We start from the raw sequence: 16,587 nt of genomic DNA, 5'->3' as shown, positions 1-16,587 counted from the left end.
GAGGAAGCTCACACAAAATGTGGTGTGTGGTTCTTTGTGTCCCCTTTGTAATTCCTCTGCACAATGAACTGCCCAGGCCACCCACCAGCCCCGGGCTATCCCAGGTGCCTCATCCCTCATGCCCCTCGATGTGGCAGCGGGCAGAGATGAGGATGCTTCTCGACAGGCAGCCAAGAGCACAGCCTTTGTGCTCAGAAAAGGGGAAATTTGGGCAGGATGGAGATCGCCATGTTCCTGCAGCAGCAAAAAGCACCTTGCATCCCCGCTAGTCCCCAGGCAGAGCGCTGGGGGTCCCTCCGGCAGAGCCCTTCCATCAGCCCCGATCTGATGGCTTTTAACATGCTAATGACCCTCTCAAGGGCAGGAGCAGCTCTGTGTAAAACCCATGTTCAGCCCTCGGTCATGGACATTTGCTCGGAGACACAGTGTTAAATATTTATCCTCCCTGCCTCCCCCCCAGCTCCGCAGGCATTAACAATAGCGATTGCAACCAGCCCCTTCCCCCTCGCCGGGAACATGTGGCTCCCGGACCATGACAGCGAACGTTATCGTTTGTACCTGTGAATTATTGATAAGGTATAAGATAGTTCTTGCAGTGAAACAATAATGAGAGGGAGAGGCTGCAACCTGGCGGGCAGGCGCTGCTTCAAACGTTCTTCTCCAGGGGCAAAATGGGCGGTGGGACCCTGTTCCGGCTGGGCCCATCCACCAGCTGACCATGCCGCGCCTCAGCAGCGTGTGGCCAACACCCGGCTGCCGTTGTGCCTGGTGACTCCTCTCGCCATGGGTCTGGCTGGCGCCTGTCCCCTCCTGGCTGTCCGCCACCTTCCCCAGGGGAGGTGGGCAGCTGCCCTCCCTCCCCGGCCCCACGCTGCCTGAGCCACCCGTGAGTCGGGGATGTCGCTCAAGCAGCTGCCCGCGGGTCGTGGGGGTGAGTGGGGATGTCCCAGCTCGGTGGGGCGGCTGCTCACCCCGCGGTGCCGCCGCGGGGAAGGGGCAGGTATTGCCCGGCCCTGCAGACGCCGTGGCTCCGAGGAGCAGATGGGAGAGCCTTTCAGCTGATCTGGCTGGGGGGCTCAGGAGGTCTCCAGGGGCTGAAGGAGAGAGAGTGGTCCTTGGCCTGTGGCTTTATGGCCACCAATACACTGTCCCTGTGCCCTAATCTGTCCCCGGAAAAATGGGGATGATGCTGCTGAGTCCCTGGAAAGCAGGTGGCAGTCCTGAAAAGGGGTCAGTTCCCTGGCTTAGGGCTGCCATTTGGTTGGAAGCTGAATGCAGAGTGTCCATCCCCATAGCTGTGTCCCAGAGAGCCCCTGTGTCTGCCAGCTGGGCTCCTCTGGGCTCCAGCTCTGCTTTGCAAGCCCCTGGGATGCCATGTGGGAAGGTGCAGATGGCTCAGGGGGGATCTTGTCATGGTGACGTGGGCAGTCTGATTAAAATGGTTCAAAGCCCAGCTTTGATATACTTAGACCCTCAGCACTGCTGTGCTTTGCAGGGAGAGCATGAGCAGGAGAGTCCAGGCATTAGCGCGCAGATCTGGGCCAATCTGGGGCTGCACATCTGCGTCCCTGGGCCTGGTGGTGGAGAACCAGGGTCTTCCTCGTGCCTAACCTCCCCAGAGTGCTCTTTAGGTTGTGTGCATAAGGAAGCATTGCTGGGAGAGGAGCATTGAATGGTCTTCCCACCAGCCTCAAAAGATGTGCTGGACTCCTGGAGGGGCCGTGTCCGCTCTTCTGCTGCTCCCCAGGCTGCTGCTTTTCCAGGTGTGCTGACACAGGAGTGGGCAGAAAATAGCAAAAAAGTGAGAATTAAGGAGTGATTAAGAGAGCACATATGTGTGTTATGTGTCTGCATGCTGGAGGGAGTGTGGATGTGGTGTGGTGGGCGATGGTTGCAGTGTGTGCCACAGTGTACGGACACAGCGTGACAAATTCCCAGGCAGTGCAGCAGTGTGAGCCCCCAGCCCGAGGGTGCTCCAGCCTCAGGCAGCGTCACCCTGGGCACGAGCTGCAGCGTGGGAGCTGTAGCAAGGAAGGGGTTGAGTACAGCTCTCGCTCTCACTGCAGCAGAGCATCCCTGAGCAGGTGATTGATCCTGGCATTAAAGGCTCTGGGAATGTGGGCCCTTGTCTCACCCTCCCGCTCCCTGATTTGCCTCCAGCCATGCAGCAAATACAGGCCAGTCCACTCGGGTAGCAACTTTGAAGTGTGAATTTCAAAAACTCTCTCTGTCATCATCCCCTCTCCTGTGTCTGATGGGATGCACAGGGAGCAGCAGGAACACCAGGCACATGAAACAGCCCTGTTCAAAGCCTGGCACTGCAGCTCCCGCTTGCTAGCTGAGTTACGTTTGCAGGCAATTACCAGGTGGTGTTCCCTGCCTTTGCTCCCAGCCTTTTCCCTTGCAAACCACTGGCTCTCTGCTCTGCTTTTAGGGGTAGAGCCTGGCACCAGAGCAGATGCAAACACCAGAGCACATAGACACTGTGTGGGGCTGGGCTCCTGCCTGCAAGTTAATGTGGGGGATGCTGCAGCCCTCTTGTGCCCCGTCCCATGGTCCCCATGGTTCCATTTCAGCACTGAATCAGGCTCACACCAAGCCAAGACTGAGGAAGAGAAGTTTTCTGTGCAGGGAGCAAAGCAAGACTGCGGTACTTTGGCCCCCTTCTCAGGCAGACGAGACCAAACTCAAGCCTTTTTTTCTCCAGCTGCATTCTGGCTAGAAGGGTGCAGTGGGGATGGCTCATCCCGTGCTGGATCCCAGGGTGCTGCAGGATGCTCACATGCTCAGCCAGAGCTGCGGCGTGTGTGGAGGGGGAGGATCCAGCCCCTTCCCTGCGCGAGGCAGAGGTGAGACAGTGCATGTGAACTCGACTTCACAAGACATCAAATGTGCTGTGGTCAGATGGAAATTGGCTCTTGGAGCTCCTTTCTTACGGCACAGAGCAGCTCCTGGCTCCTGCTCCCCCCTCAGCGAGTGGATGGGCTGATAATACGAGGAAGCGCCTGCTCCCCTTCAAGCCACTGTGCCTGGGATCTCATCTCCAGGCTTGCTGACAATTTGCATTAATGTTTGCTTAACTAACCAGGAGCCCTCTTACATCCCAGTTGCCTTTGCTGGGGGGCTCACATGGCTCATGGGGCAGCAGGACTGGCAGAGGCGTTTCTGGGCTGTCTCCTTTGTGCTTCGACAATCTCCAACCCTCAGAAAAAAAAATCCTCTGCCAGAAGAGTGGGCCCTTTTCCCAATTTACTTGAAAAGATGTTCTGGATTTCTGTCCAACCAGGTCCCTGCATTGTTCCTGAGCAGGATTTCAGTGTGGGAGCTGGCTAATTTGCAGTATTTTACATAGTAATATGTTGTCAGAAATGCTTTCAAATGCCTATAATATTTAATTAGGGGGCAGATTTCAGCATATTAGGCAGGAATGGGGCTGTCTAATTAGTTATTGACAATTTCATATCCATGAAGGTAATTAAGTAAAAGCTGGAGGCAAGCTCCCGTGTATGAATCCCCTCCCATTTTGGGGTTGCTCTGGGATGCGTCAGGGTTGGTGCCGGTTGTCCAGCCTTGGAGCAGCTTGTACCCATCCAGGGCTGCTGCAGGGCTTTCCCCCTCCATGAGAACCATTCCACATGTCAGGAATGCCCAGCCTGCAGTCCCAGCTGCAGAAGGACATCCCCACCTTGGTCACATCTCCAGCCCCTGCACATCTCGCAGTGCTCTGATGCTTTCTGGGGCCTGTGACATGTTTGTCTCTCAAACCTGGTATTTTTGGTCTCAAAACTGATCTGGAATCTGACAAAATATGAATCATCTGAGAGATGTAAGGGTGGGCAGAGTCCTGGGGAGACTAGAGTGTATTTTTAGATGGCACATGTTGGAATTTGACTGTTTCTTAGGGAAAAAAAAGAGGTTTTCAGATCTGAGTGCTCTGGGCATGCTGGGAGACCCGCTACTGGCTCTGCATTGCATTGCCGGCCTTCCCACGGCAGCATAGGAAGGAGGATGAGGTCAGGCTGTTCTGCACAGCCCCTGCTTGACTCTCCCATCACAGAGGACCACACTGGGGTCCAAGCCCTGAGTGTCTTCATGAGCCCCTTTATCCACTGCTGAGAGCTCATGGCATGGGCACACACATGCAAACGGGATTGGCACCTCACCCTTCTGCTGGCCGCAGACAGCAGCCATGGCTCCAGCAACACCTGGAGCCAGTCCCTGCACACTTCCAGGAGCATGGGTGTCTCTGGGGACACCAGCACCCAAAATTGCATCTGTAGCCTAGCCATGCTGCCATGTCCTTGCACTCATGCCAGTGATGATGACACATATTCCTCCCCAGGCTGCCCTGAGATGGTTCCTGCTGCATCTGGTAGCGGGATCCGAGTCTGTAATGCCCCCACTATGAGACAGCCACCCACCTCCCTCCAAGGGGGCTGATATCTGCCCAGCTGCACTGCACTGGTCTGGGTCTCTCCCCCTCTGCAGGGTTTGCAGCCAGGACCCCACTGTTCGGGAGATTTCATCCCCCCTTTTATCTTGGCGGTTAGAAGCCGGGGAGCCGATAATGATGAAGGAGTGTAAATGTCAGCAGGAAACCAGCTTCAATCAGAACTGTTAAAAATAAACCCGCCAGGCCTGCTCTGGCAGGGGTAATCAGCCTCAGCAGCTCCTCTCCCCAGGTCCTAGAGCACGAGCTGCAGTCGTGCTGAGCAGTGCCAGGCCACCCGAGCAGCCGTGCTGGAGGCTGGCTGCTACCTCGGCAGCTCCAGCCCTGGCCAGCACCTCCCCTGGAGCTGAGAAGAGCAACCTTCCAAGCCAAGCAGGGTGAAGGGTCCCATCCTCTCTTCCTGGGCAACACCCTGACTCTCCCCTCGGTGGAGTTCCCCTCTGCAATCCTGGCTGCTCTTGAGCTCAGTCAGGCTGTGGCAGGAGATGTGGACACACAGGTAACACAGCCCCTGGCTATTCAGGCACATCCACAGGGCAGAGTCAGCCATGGGCTCCTGGGGTCACAGAGCCACTGTCCCCACTGTGAGTCAGATGCACTTGGAGCAAAGACAGGAGGTGCATTGTTAACCCCAAAGATAATTAGTCTCAGGGCAGTTTTGAAAAGGGATGTGGGGCTGCTCCATCACTTGAGCTTTTTCACAAAGATTGAAGATCTGTGTGAGACCCCTAGGTGCCCACAGACTCAGGGTCAGGACTTTCCAGTCTGTGCCTTGTGGTCGGGTGCTGCTGTCAGGCTTGATACTCCTCCAAGGCTCCATGCATGCATGGATCAGGGAAATGGAGGAGGAGCGCCCAGATGTGCCTCCAGCAACTCATTTCTGCCTCCCCAAAACAAGGAGGGGCTGTTGATCCCCAGCACAGGCAGGTCCGTGGGGTGGGAGCTGCAGCTGTACTCACTGCCTGCAGGCAGAGGCTTCCCCAGACCTGTGGTGTGGTTTTGTGCTGGGGGCTCTTCAAAGAGCAGCTCCGTGGAGGGAAGCCTTGAGGCAGCTCCCAGTCCCCTGTGGCTTGGCCATGACTGGGTGCTGCTCTATCAAATCCCCTCTCGGGAGCAGTGTTACTGGGGCAAGGGCAGCCACAGCTTGGGCCAGCCTTGTGGCAGGGCTTTGCTGCCTGCCTTCCAGCAGTTCTTATCTTGGCTTTGATGTGTGTCACACGAGATGGAGTCTCTTTATCCGCCTGTTGCGTTTTCCCTGCAGTGTGTCCCTGTGTTGATTCCCATGCTCGGGTGCGTTGCAGCCCCACACTTGCTCTGCCATTTCCCATCCTCCTTTCCTTCTCCTATCATGGCTGTTTCCTCCCAGCCCTGTGCAAAATCACATCTCCTTTACCAGCTGTTGGGCGCGATTTGAGATGTCCCACTGGCTCCACCCCTGGCTGCCTTTCCCCCTGCAATGCATCTCCCACTTCTCATCCCACTGCCGCCTCTCCCAAGTGCTTTCAGGAAGCCCCAGGCTATGAGACTTAAAGTTTTACCTGTCTTAGTGCTAGTGCCAAGCACGAGGAGTGTGCAGGACCTGTAGTCATGTCAGGGCATCTCTCCAAGTTCTCCAGCTGTCTTGCAAGGTTCAGCCTTGGTTTCAGAACATCCTCCAGCCCACAGGGAGTTTGCTTTAGCTCTTCTTAAAGCTGGAGCCAGTTGCTGTCCCAGGACCTGCAAAGCTGAGGAGCAGCATCACAGATCCACAGCATTGCTTCTTGGCTCACCAAGATCTGGGACAGCGGGATGCAATTCTCAGCTTGGCTCAGCCTCATTCACACCTCGAAGGAATCCAGGAGGGCTGGCAGGGCTGGCTTTCACACTTATTAGCAATTAAAAGCCTCAGAGCCTGGGAGTCAATTAGCTCTGGGCTCTGCAGTGCCGCAAACCCAGGGGATGAGCCTGCTAACGAGAGCTGCAGCCAACTCCCCACAGGGCTCAGGGCTGGCTCGCCCGAAGAGCTATTTGCTTTTTCATTTACACCTTGGATGAGTGTTGCAGCATGGAGTTCGGGGTATCTTCTCGGGTGTGAGCTGCCAGGCAGGGAGCACATGCTGCATGCTGGAGGATGTAAGGCTTCGTGGTAGGCAGGGCTGGAGCCTGGCCCTTCTCAGGGCATGGCACAGCCATGCACGGGGTCATGATGGGCTGAGGGGGATTGACCTTGTCCTAGCTGTCACAGAGCTACACGGGAGGGTCTTGCTGTGGCACGCTGCTGTCTGATGGAGGTAGAACCACACATGGTCCAGCAAATCCCTGCCACCACCCCCAGCTCGCTCTGTCCCAAGCTCTGGAGCTGCTGAGCTACTCTGATTTGCTGGGCATCCTGGAACATGTCTGTGAGTGCTGAGGTACTGTGCTCTGGGCAGCAGTTTCCCTCTGCAGGGCTGGGGAAAGGGACATCTCCGTGCCTTTTATTTGCAGCGTGTGGGGAATGTGCTGGAAACGAGCCAGGCTATGCAGATGTGAAGCAGGTAGGTGAACAGGCTGCAGGGTAGTGTGGGAGCTGGAAAAACATGCTTTGGTGGAGCGTTCGTGCAGGGATTTCCCGCTACTACAGGGTAAGACAGAAGCAAAAACATGAGAAGAGGGAAGAGAAAAGACTTGCTGTACATCAGGGCTACGGGGACTTGGGAGGTGGTGAGAAGCAGGGATGCAGAAAAGCAGGAGGCTGTGCAGAAATGGGGCCAATGGCTGGGTGCCTTGGCTCCCAGTGGCAGTGGGACACAGAGGCTGTGAGCCAGGCAGGTGCAGTTTTAACACTCAGTGTCCAGCCAGACACTTGCTGGAGGGAATGAACCCTCACCCAGCAGACAGTGGGAACTGGGGTGGATGTGTCAGCCACACAGCAGGTCCTTTTGCAGAAAGTGACAGGCTGGCTACTCCCACAGGTGGGTTGCAGGACACTCCCCTGCTCACCCCAGGCTCTGCCAGACCACAGGGCACTGGACACAGCAGATGCTGTGGCTCTCTCAAGGCACTTTGGGATGTGGGGGAGCTTATGGTGATGCCTTAGCCTCGTGTTGGCTCCCCTTCCCGCCGATAACGAGGTTGCAGGAACAAAGGGACACTGTGGGGAGGGGGCGGTGACAGGCACGCAGGGTTTGCAGCTTGTTATTTCACTTGTGTTTCCATTAAAGCTCCTGCTTTTAACTTGTTTCAATCTCTGAAGAGGCTCCAGGGTGTGTAGCAGATGCTTTATTCCCCCTCCCTCCCACCCTCCCTCTTTTCCTTGGCCAGCTCCCCTTGTTCCCATAGCATCCCCCTTCCCACGGAGGCCGAGTCCCGCAGCTCTGGCATTGCAGCGCAGCCCACGCAGGAGCCGATCCTCGCTGGAGCTGGAGCAGAGCCACTGCACAGGCGCTGCCCTGGCAGGGAGCTGCTCGGCAAAGCCCTCCCCACACAGATCGTCCCACTCGCAGTGGACATCGCATGTCCCCAACTTCCCCGATGTCCAAACATGGGGCTGCTGGTGTTACCCATGGTGCATGCACTCCCATGCCTCAGCATCCCTGAGGTGTCCCCTTGGCACACACAGACACCGCGGTGGCACCCTTGGGCGATACCAGCGAGAGACAATTATCGAAATGTCTGGTACAGACAGCGGGTCGTGGCATGGGTCAGCAGTGGCCCTTTGAAGCCACTGAGATTTATGCATGCCCTGAAATGTTTTGCTAAATCAGCACCACCACGCTGGGGCTGGGACTCCTCTCACTATCTGTTGCCATGAGCATATGTTGCCTTTAAACACATGCTCTGTTCGCCTGTCCAAGCAACAAATCTCTCCAGCTTTAATGTTTTTGGAAGCATCTGCATCTCCTGGGAGGGAAGGAACCAGGGCCAGAGCCTGGGGTCAGCACGGCACTTTGGGAAGCCTGGGGAAGGCAGGGTAGTATGCATGAAGCATTGCTCCCTGCTCTAGCATTGTTCACTTCTACTCTTTACTGTGTGGACACAGTGGACGGGCAGAATTTGTTGTTAGGGCTTGTGTCGCTGAGGTCTGAGATGCTCAGCACATCGTGGTGTCAAGCTGTGTTTTGCCTTGCTGCAGCAAAGGGTTGTTTTGTCCTTATATAGAAGGCTTGGCAAGGAAGAGCTCTGATTCATTGCTTTCACTGGTGCTGAGAAAATAAGAAAAAAAATATTACTACGAGAAACCTCAGGTGGGAATGGGGTCAGCTCTCCTAAGGGAGGTGATTATTTATTTTCACTTGAACCACAGTGGATGTGACCTGGTGCCAAGAGATGCTGAGGATGCTGGTCCCTTCGGGAGGACTGTCCCATGGCCTGGAATCAGCTGCCATGGGTGGTGTGTGAGCAGGTGATGATGTGGATACAGAGAAAGGGACCCTCAGGGCCTGCCAGCCTGTGTGATTCAGAGCATGGGGACCCTGCCTCTTGCAGGTGGGGACATGAGCCCTGCTTTCCAGCAGGAATAGAGATATGCATGAAAGGGCATATAGAGGCCAAACTCCCCATCCCACTGAGGAGCAATGAGCCCTGCACAGGTCAGTGGTGGCTTTCAGGCTGGTGTGGTGACTAGCTGGCTGGATGTCCTCATCTCCAGGATATCTGTAAGGACACCACCCTGCCTTTGCACAGTGCTTTGCTGTGCCACACAGATGTCTTCTGTGCTGAATATAGGTTGCTGCAGCATCCTTGTCCCCTCTGTCTATACTGTCCCTGCTCCATGCACCCTTTCCCGGTACCCATCAAGGCACTGTGAGTCGGGAGGCAGTTTCTGTGGCTGCAGGTTGCAGTCTCCCCCAGCTCGCTGCGGGCTGTGGTAACCGGAGCTAGGAGGATAATGAGATCTTAATAGTCCAATTATATCCCATCGATTTACTCAGCACGTAATTGTTGGCGGCTGGGGCTGCCTGATGAACCGCTCCTCTCCGGCTGCCAGCAGGGAGGGCTGTGCCACCCCGCCCAGCCTGGGATGCTCTTCATAGCAACCAGCTGTTCCCCCTTGAGCCCCTGTAGGAGCAGCGCCTCCCTCCCCCCCCCTTCCAACTCCCTGTCCTCCCCTTCCAGGAGGGGCAGTGATGAGAGTGACAGGCAGAGATTGGAGCAGGGACCCTGGTACCCTGCTCTGGCTGGGCATTCCAGCATCGGGCTGACCCCAGGTTGATGTCCCCCGTACTGTCCTGGGGAGCAGAAGGGTTGTGCAACTCTGTCTGCCACTAAAACAGGCTGACAGGAGAAGTGACTCCTGGTGGGTGGCAGTCCCTGCCAGCAGAGCAGTGGTGGGGCCATTGTCCGTGCAGCCTGCACTGGCCAGTGTGGTGCTACCAGAGGTGTGCCCAGCTGGTCTCCCGGCAGCAGGAATCAGCTCCCAAGCATCCACCTGCAGGTGTTCTTGCCACAGGAAGCCATGGCAGGTGCATCTCTGCACTTTGCTTCTATGAATTTTCCTTTTGAGCTGGCTGTGGCTGAGAGACCCATGGACTCCTAATTTGAAGGATTCACTCTTAACTGTGATTTTAAGCCTGGCTTCGTGATTGTGTCAGTCATCCCTTGTTCTAGTATTACGAAAAGCAGTAAATCATGTTCCTTTTCCCCCACACCATGCTGCTTTGGACCCTGTCCCATCCCCTCCCATTTCCCTTTCTGGCCCCTGCCAAAGCACCTTTTCCAGAAACCCCACCATGTTTTTCCTGAGTGGCAGGGGCTCACACTGAGCTCACCATGCTGCACTTTGGCTTGTTTGTAACTGTGCTTCGGGCTCTGCCATCCCACCTTGTCCTGTGCAAACGCCATCAGCCCCAGGGCTGGGGTTGCAGTGGGTGACAGGCAGCACACAGGCTCTCTGTGACATTGGAGATGGTGGAGTGAGATGGGCTGAGGGCAGTGGGAGGTCTGTCTCATCTCCCTTGGCCAAGATGGAGCCCATTAAAAATCAAACAGTGTGACATAATGCGGGGGGCACACCACAGGAGCCTGAACCTGAGACAGGGCTGTGGGGCCCTCCTCACACTGGCACTGGGGACTGGGGCAGGTGACACAGTGGGCAAAACTCTGCCTTGCTGCCCTGGCATCCCGCTAATGCAGCAGCAGAGTGGCTGCTCCCCATCTCCAGCAAGCAGCTCCCTTAGGGACACCCCTCCTTGGGCACTGGGTCTTTGCAGCACTGGGGACTTGTGTGCATCACCTTGAGTGGATTGTGTGGCTGGGACATGTGGGTGACGCTTCCCCCAGCACAGGGCTGCAGGTGCTGACACTGGCACATGCAGCGGGTGCAGCAGCTCCCGCCCTGAAGTGGCAACTGGGAGTGCAAAACCCCTGGGGGACTCTGGGCTGTCGCTATTAATGCAAGTGCTGATTAGTCTATTGATTTTTTGTAATGCAGGAGTCTTTCTGTCCCTTCAGCTCACCCCTTGTCCCCTGTCAGGCAGTGAAGGTGGTGGTGTGAACAGCTGTCAGCCCTGTCTCTGATCATTCCTCTGCCCTGGACAGGCTATGCTGGGACAGACAGCATGTGTGGGGTGATCTGAGAGACACAGGGTTGTTTAATAGCTGCTGGTGCCACAGTCCTTGCCAGGGAAATGCCATTTGTGCTCTGGCACAGCTGCCTCTGGCACAGCACCAGTGAGGTGAGGCTGGGATCTGGGGAGCACTTGTCCCAGCATGAAACGCTGATGCTCCCCAGCACTGGTGGCTTTGGTTGCCTTGCCTGCATGAGGCTTGGTGTGTGGTTGCTGTGGCTGAGCTGGTGCCTGCAGTGACTGCTGCCAGCACTGGTGGAGCAGAGCTGCTGCGGCAGCACCCGGCCTGCGAGCAGGGACCTGTCATGCATTTTCATTGTGGGAGCTGTGGGCTGGCAGAGGCTGAAGGGTTAATGCCTTTCATCTGCCCCCTTGAGTAGGAGAGGCTCTGAGAGACCAAGAGATGATAACGAGTTTCCAGCACGGATGCTGGGGAGAAGAGCAGCCCCCTGCACTTCACCTGCCTGGAGTCGGCAACTGGTCCCGGGCATGTGGGCACTGCCAGGGCGGAAAGTCACTCACCTGCCACAGTGTGGCTGCACAGCCCTCGCCGGCACGCCTGGGACATGGCACGGGCTGCAGCCTTGGCCTGGACAAGGTGTCTGCATGGCTGCTGACACCGGGCAAGATGGACCTCGGCACCACGGCCGGAGCCAGCGCAGCGGCCGCTGCCAAGCCGGGTCGCCTGGCCAGGGCAGCGCCTTGCCAGAGGGCTGCCAGGCCGCCCCAGCACTCTTGGCAGGCAGCGGGGGGCTCGGAGGACACGGGGCCAGCGCCGCTGGGAAGCAATTACCTCCCCGCTGCGTCCAGCCCTAATCCCCTCATACGACGCGCAAGGAGCCGGCTCGCCAAACAAGGCTCAATCAGGTTAAAGTGTGAAGTCAGGATTAGCCAAAAGAATGAGAGCGTGGTAAGAGCCCCGGCCTCCTTGCCCGGCCGCCGCAGCCCCGCTGCGGCCCCCTCCCTCTCGCCCGCCCTCCGGCCCAGCGGGCTCTTGCCGGGGAGATTAAGGCTGCCGGGGTTTGTTTGCCTGAGTGGGCTCCCCACTGGGAAGCCATGTCGAACAGTTTTGCTCGGGCGCCCCGCTAAGCGCCGGGCAGGGCGTCGCGCTGGGGGGTTGGCTCCCGCCGCCGAGCCCCTGCCAGCCCCGAGGAGCCGCATCCCCGCGCCTGGCTGCTTGCCGAGGCTCCCCGGGAACCGGTGGCACTGGCATGGGGCTGTGGCTGCCAGGAGAGGCAGCGCCGGGGCACCTCCTGAGTCGCTACAGATACCGCGCCGACAGCCGTCACACACATAGTGGGGCAAGGCAGCCGGGTGTCAGATCCAAGCAGGAAAGCCCCCGAAATCCCAATCCCTGACCACCGCCATCCCTCTCAATGTCCAGCCAAGGAGGACTTGTGTGGATATAATTTGGCCACGAGGCTTTCAGGGGACTTGGAAGAAAAGTGGGTGCCTGCCTTCTCGCCATCATACAGCTGTGGGTTGCAGCTGGCTGCTGCTGTTGTACAGGCATCTGCTGGGTTAGAAATACCTGTGGGAGGTGAGCCTAGTGACAGAGGTGTCCTCCATCACCTCCTCACCCCTTGGCACCCCTGGGACAACCAGAGCCCTCTGCACCTTGTGCTGTGCAGGGACGAACTCCAGCTGCATGGTCCTCTGGGACCATGGCACAGGGATGGGAGGACCGTGGCACTGTGAATAGGCTGGCTGTTTGGTCAACCCCTGGATTCAATAGCCAGGAACTCTTAAACGTGGAGCTTTAGGACAATACCTGGAAGTGAAACCAGAAAAGGCAGTGAGGGTGACTGTGACAACTCCCTCTGTCTTTGCCCGTCAGTCAGCTGGTCCCCAGCAGGGCTGTCAGACCTGTCAGTGCTCGTGGTCACTGCTGCAAGCTGGCACTCCACATGCGATGGCAGTGACTCTCTTGTATTTGGCGGGGTGTGGGGCAGCACCAACGCAGCCGCCGCGGGTGCTGCGAGAGGCACGGCGGAGCGAGGAGAAGCCATGCCATCTGCTGTTTCTTCTGCGCCAAAGTGTAAAGCAAACATAGCTGGGAGCTATGAAACACCAGGAGGGAAGGGGCCGTGCCTTGTTCCAACGCCGGGGCCGAGGATCCCACAGGCAAAGCACGTGTTTGTCCTGGTGTCGTCAGCTGTGTAACCATGCAATGTGATCTAAGCCCGGTGCCGGGGCCTTGCTGAAACCCTCGCATCCAGCGTCTGTCCCTCTTGGCTTCAGTACCCTCAATGGCAGCACTTCGTCGGTGACTGTCACAAAAAGCTGTGAAGGGGAGAAGCCTCGCAAAGTCAGTTGCAACCTTCTAGCAGCATTTCCCTCGCAAGCTGTAAATGAGCAGCTTGGAGACAGACGCCTGGGTTTACTCCCTGGGCACGCTGGGACTCCCATGTGCTCCAAGCAGAGAAATGGGATCAAGCTTTCCACAGGGGAACCAAACAAGCTGCAGGCAGGACCTGCCTGGGCAGGCAGTGCCAGAGCTGGGAGAGGGATGCAGAGCACTGAAGTGTGGTGCTCACCTCTTTGATGGATTTAATGCTGGAGGACAGGCAGCTGCCAAGAAGGAATGCAGTGCATTGAATGCATTGCTAGGAAGAGTGGTGATCTGCACCTAGAGAGTTCATAGAATCATAGTATGGTTTGGGTTGGAAGAGACCTTGAAGATCATCTAGTCCAAACCCCTGGCCATGGGCAGGGATGGCACCCACTGGATCAGGTTCCTCAGTGCCCCATCCAACCTGGCCTTGAACACTTCCAGGGATGGGGTATCCATACTTCTTTGGACAACCTGTTCCAGTGGCTCGCCATCCTCACAGTAAAGAATTTCTTCCTTACATCTAATTTAAAACTGCTCTCTTTTAGTTTAAAACTGTTCCTCTTATCACTGTCTGCCCATGTAAAAAAGTTGCTATCTTTTCCGAAGAGTTTTCTAAGGGATTCCTTCTGGGAGCTAAAAGAGGAATTGGTGCAATGCTGTCTTTTCCTGAAAGGTCAGTGCAATTCCTGGGGGTTCCCACGTTCATCGCATCCCCAACATAGTATGAAGAGAAGATGTTTGTATTTGAAGGAGTGCTGGGGTATCGGAGGTTGCTGCAGGTGTTTGGTCCTTCCCATTTGGAGGGAGGGGGTCGGGCTGGAGTTCTGGGAGTAGCTGGCAGAGTCAGGGCAGGCAGAGCAGGCAGTGCAAACAGGGCAGGCAGCACAGGCAGGGCAGGCAGCACAAACAGGCAGGGCAGCCTGGCAGTGCCGCCACGTGGGTTGCTGTGAAACTGCGCCTGCTGCTCGCAGAGGATCTGGGCTTTTCCTTCTCCAGCAGCCTGGGCAGCTCCCAGGGCAGCATCTCCCTTCCTCTGCCCCAGCAATGATGCTTTGCCAGCCGGGTTTGGCTCTCCAGGAACGACCCAGAGTGATACACAAACTGTGCAGGGGGCAGGGGCTGGTGCATCACGCTGGGACTGTAAGGCATCTCCTTGGTGGCCGGGAATCCCACTGGAGGGCTAGGCAAGCCCACTGTCCTTGTGTTTTCCTTTTCCTCATGCATCTGTGCAAGTAACGCTGGTCCTTCCCTCTGGGAACATTTTCTTGTTGTGGCAGTGAAGCTTTCAGCTGGGGTGAAGTCCCAGTTTGGAGACTTCCAGGTATTTTGCAAGCAGCTTGTGCCCATTGGTTGAGCCCATTTTTTGGTGGGAATGAGAGCATGGGGAGCAACATGGATGCTGTGCCTCCATCCTGACCCTGTCCAGCTATAGGGTATCAATAGCGAACAGGCTTTGTTATGTTGAAGCAGAGCTGGTGAGCACTATGTGTGAAATGCTGACATCTATGGACACCCTGAGATGCTGTGTGGGCTGGGATGCGGGTGTCTGTCTGGCCTGTGTAGTTCTGGGGACATTTAATCTGTGCAGGATGCCCTGGTCCTACTTCTCACTCACCCATGGACTTGCATAGGGAAAATGCTATGTTGTGCCTCAGTTTCCCTGTGCCAGGAAGGAGATGGGAACTTGACTTTGTGCCCCAGAGGTGGCTGGAGCAGGACTGTGCTGGCACTGGGCTGGGAAAAGGCAATGCAGTTGCCAGCCAAATTTGGAGGAGCTTCTGACTATTAGGGTGGGAGAGGGAATGGCTGTTTGGGAGCCATGGGGAGCAAATAAAACAAACAGGTCCTCCCAGAGTTGAGCCAGTCCACCCAAACCCTACTTGCAGTGAGATTTGTGGTCTTCATGGTCTTTAAAAACCAGCCCAGGCACGGTGGGGGATCTGACCTGCTGCCAGCCCTGCAACACAGAGCCCTTGCTGGCTTGGCATGCCCTGGCATTGCAGAGCAGGTGACTACACAGACAGTACCTTGCAGTGATGAAGTAAATAATGACCCAATTATTTGTGCCCTCTGAAGTGTAGGTCAGGCTCCATAGGAATTCCTCCTGGAGCCACTAAGTATAATTACCAGTTAATCAGCAGGGACCTGTAATTATAGCAGTCAGAGAGTATTTAAGTATGGAGGGTTTTCCTAGAGCTGTGCCACTCGGCTCTGCTTGTCAGAGCCAGGGACTGCAGTGCCCAGGGAGCCCCAGTCACTTTCAGCCACCATGGATGGAGCCAGACTTGCCTCAGAACAGCCAGCAGAGCAGTGGTCAGCCAAGGACCTGCAGCCAAATTACACTGTGTCGGAGTCCCTGAGGGATCACTGAGTGCCGGGGTGTGCCGCTGCCTGTGGTGCCCTGCTCCCAGGGGACATCACTCTTTGCAGGCACTGCTCATTTTCCTTCCTGCCTCTTCCTTCTGCAGGGACCTGAGTGAGAACTTCATCCAGGCCATCCCCAGGAAAGCATTCCGTGGGGCTACCGACCTCAAGAACCTGTGAGTCCTGGCAGTGTTGGGCGTGAGGGAGTTTGGGGTCAGGTCCAGTGGCAGAAGGTACTGGAAGTGATCAGGAGCACTTGATTGCTCTCTGCCTGGGCTGTCTCAACAATTCTCCTTTTTTCTCTCTTTCTTCTGCAGCCAACTGGACAAGAACCAGATCAGCTGCATTGAAGATGGGGCTTTCCGTGCCCTGCGGGGGCTGGAGGTCTTGTAAGTGACTGGGGACAGGCTGGAGCCTCCAGCCTGCAACCCCATGAAGGATGAGAGTGTCCTTGGGTGTCCCCACTTGCTGAGGTGCTACAAGGACATCCCCAGCATGCCATTTCTCCCTGGGCTGGAGCAGGGACTGAGCAGGGTTCTGGTACCACTGCTGCAGAGCTGTGCTCCAGGGCTGGATCATGCCCCAGGGGGCCACTTGGGTGCCACTGGCTGTGGGGAGTCGAAGCCTGGAAAGGACAGCAAGTCCTGCTGGGGGTTTGGGCTGTCCCCAGCCTGTAGTTCTCCATCCATTAACCCTATGCCAGGTTGTTCCCAGGGGTTGGTGCCACCTAGACTGTCTCACGTTCCCTTTTACAGCCTGTCTGCCCTGACCTGCCCTTCTTTGTCTTCCTGCAGGACCCTGAATAACAACAATATCACTTCAATCCCTGTGTCCAGCTTTAACCACATGCCCAAGCTGCGAACGTTGTGAGTGCCTGGGCCGTGGTGGTGGTGGGAGTCACCTCCTGGGCT

At 56.6% G+C, this 16,587-nt stretch overlaps 1 protein-coding gene across 2 annotated transcripts in view; it reads left to right on the top strand.

Annotated features, from left to right (window-relative positions):
* SLIT1 (slit guidance ligand 1) overlaps positions 1-16,587 on the top strand; it is a 61,598-nt gene that overhangs the window by 28,299 nt on the left and 16,712 nt on the right. For both annotated transcript variants that reach the window (XR_007205143.1, XM_048311365.1), the window contains exons 5-7: positions 15,781-15,852; positions 15,994-16,065; positions 16,471-16,542. Coding sequence is in view for 1 of the 2 variants with exons in the window: in XM_048311365.1 (XP_048167322.1) it covers positions 15,781-15,852; positions 15,994-16,065; positions 16,471-16,542 (216 nt within the window). In the remaining variant the exon portion in view is untranslated. The remainder of the gene's footprint in view (positions 1-15,780; positions 15,853-15,993; positions 16,066-16,470; positions 16,543-16,587) is intronic.

This window comes from Corvus hawaiiensis, chromosome 8, assembly GCF_020740725.1.
Source record: "Corvus hawaiiensis isolate bCorHaw1 chromosome 8, bCorHaw1.pri.cur, whole genome shotgun sequence".
Lineage (NCBI taxonomy): Eukaryota > Metazoa > Chordata > Aves > Passeriformes > Corvidae > Corvus > Corvus hawaiiensis.
Note: the sequence above shows the minus strand (reverse complement) of the source record. Positions and strands in the feature narration are given on the sequence as shown.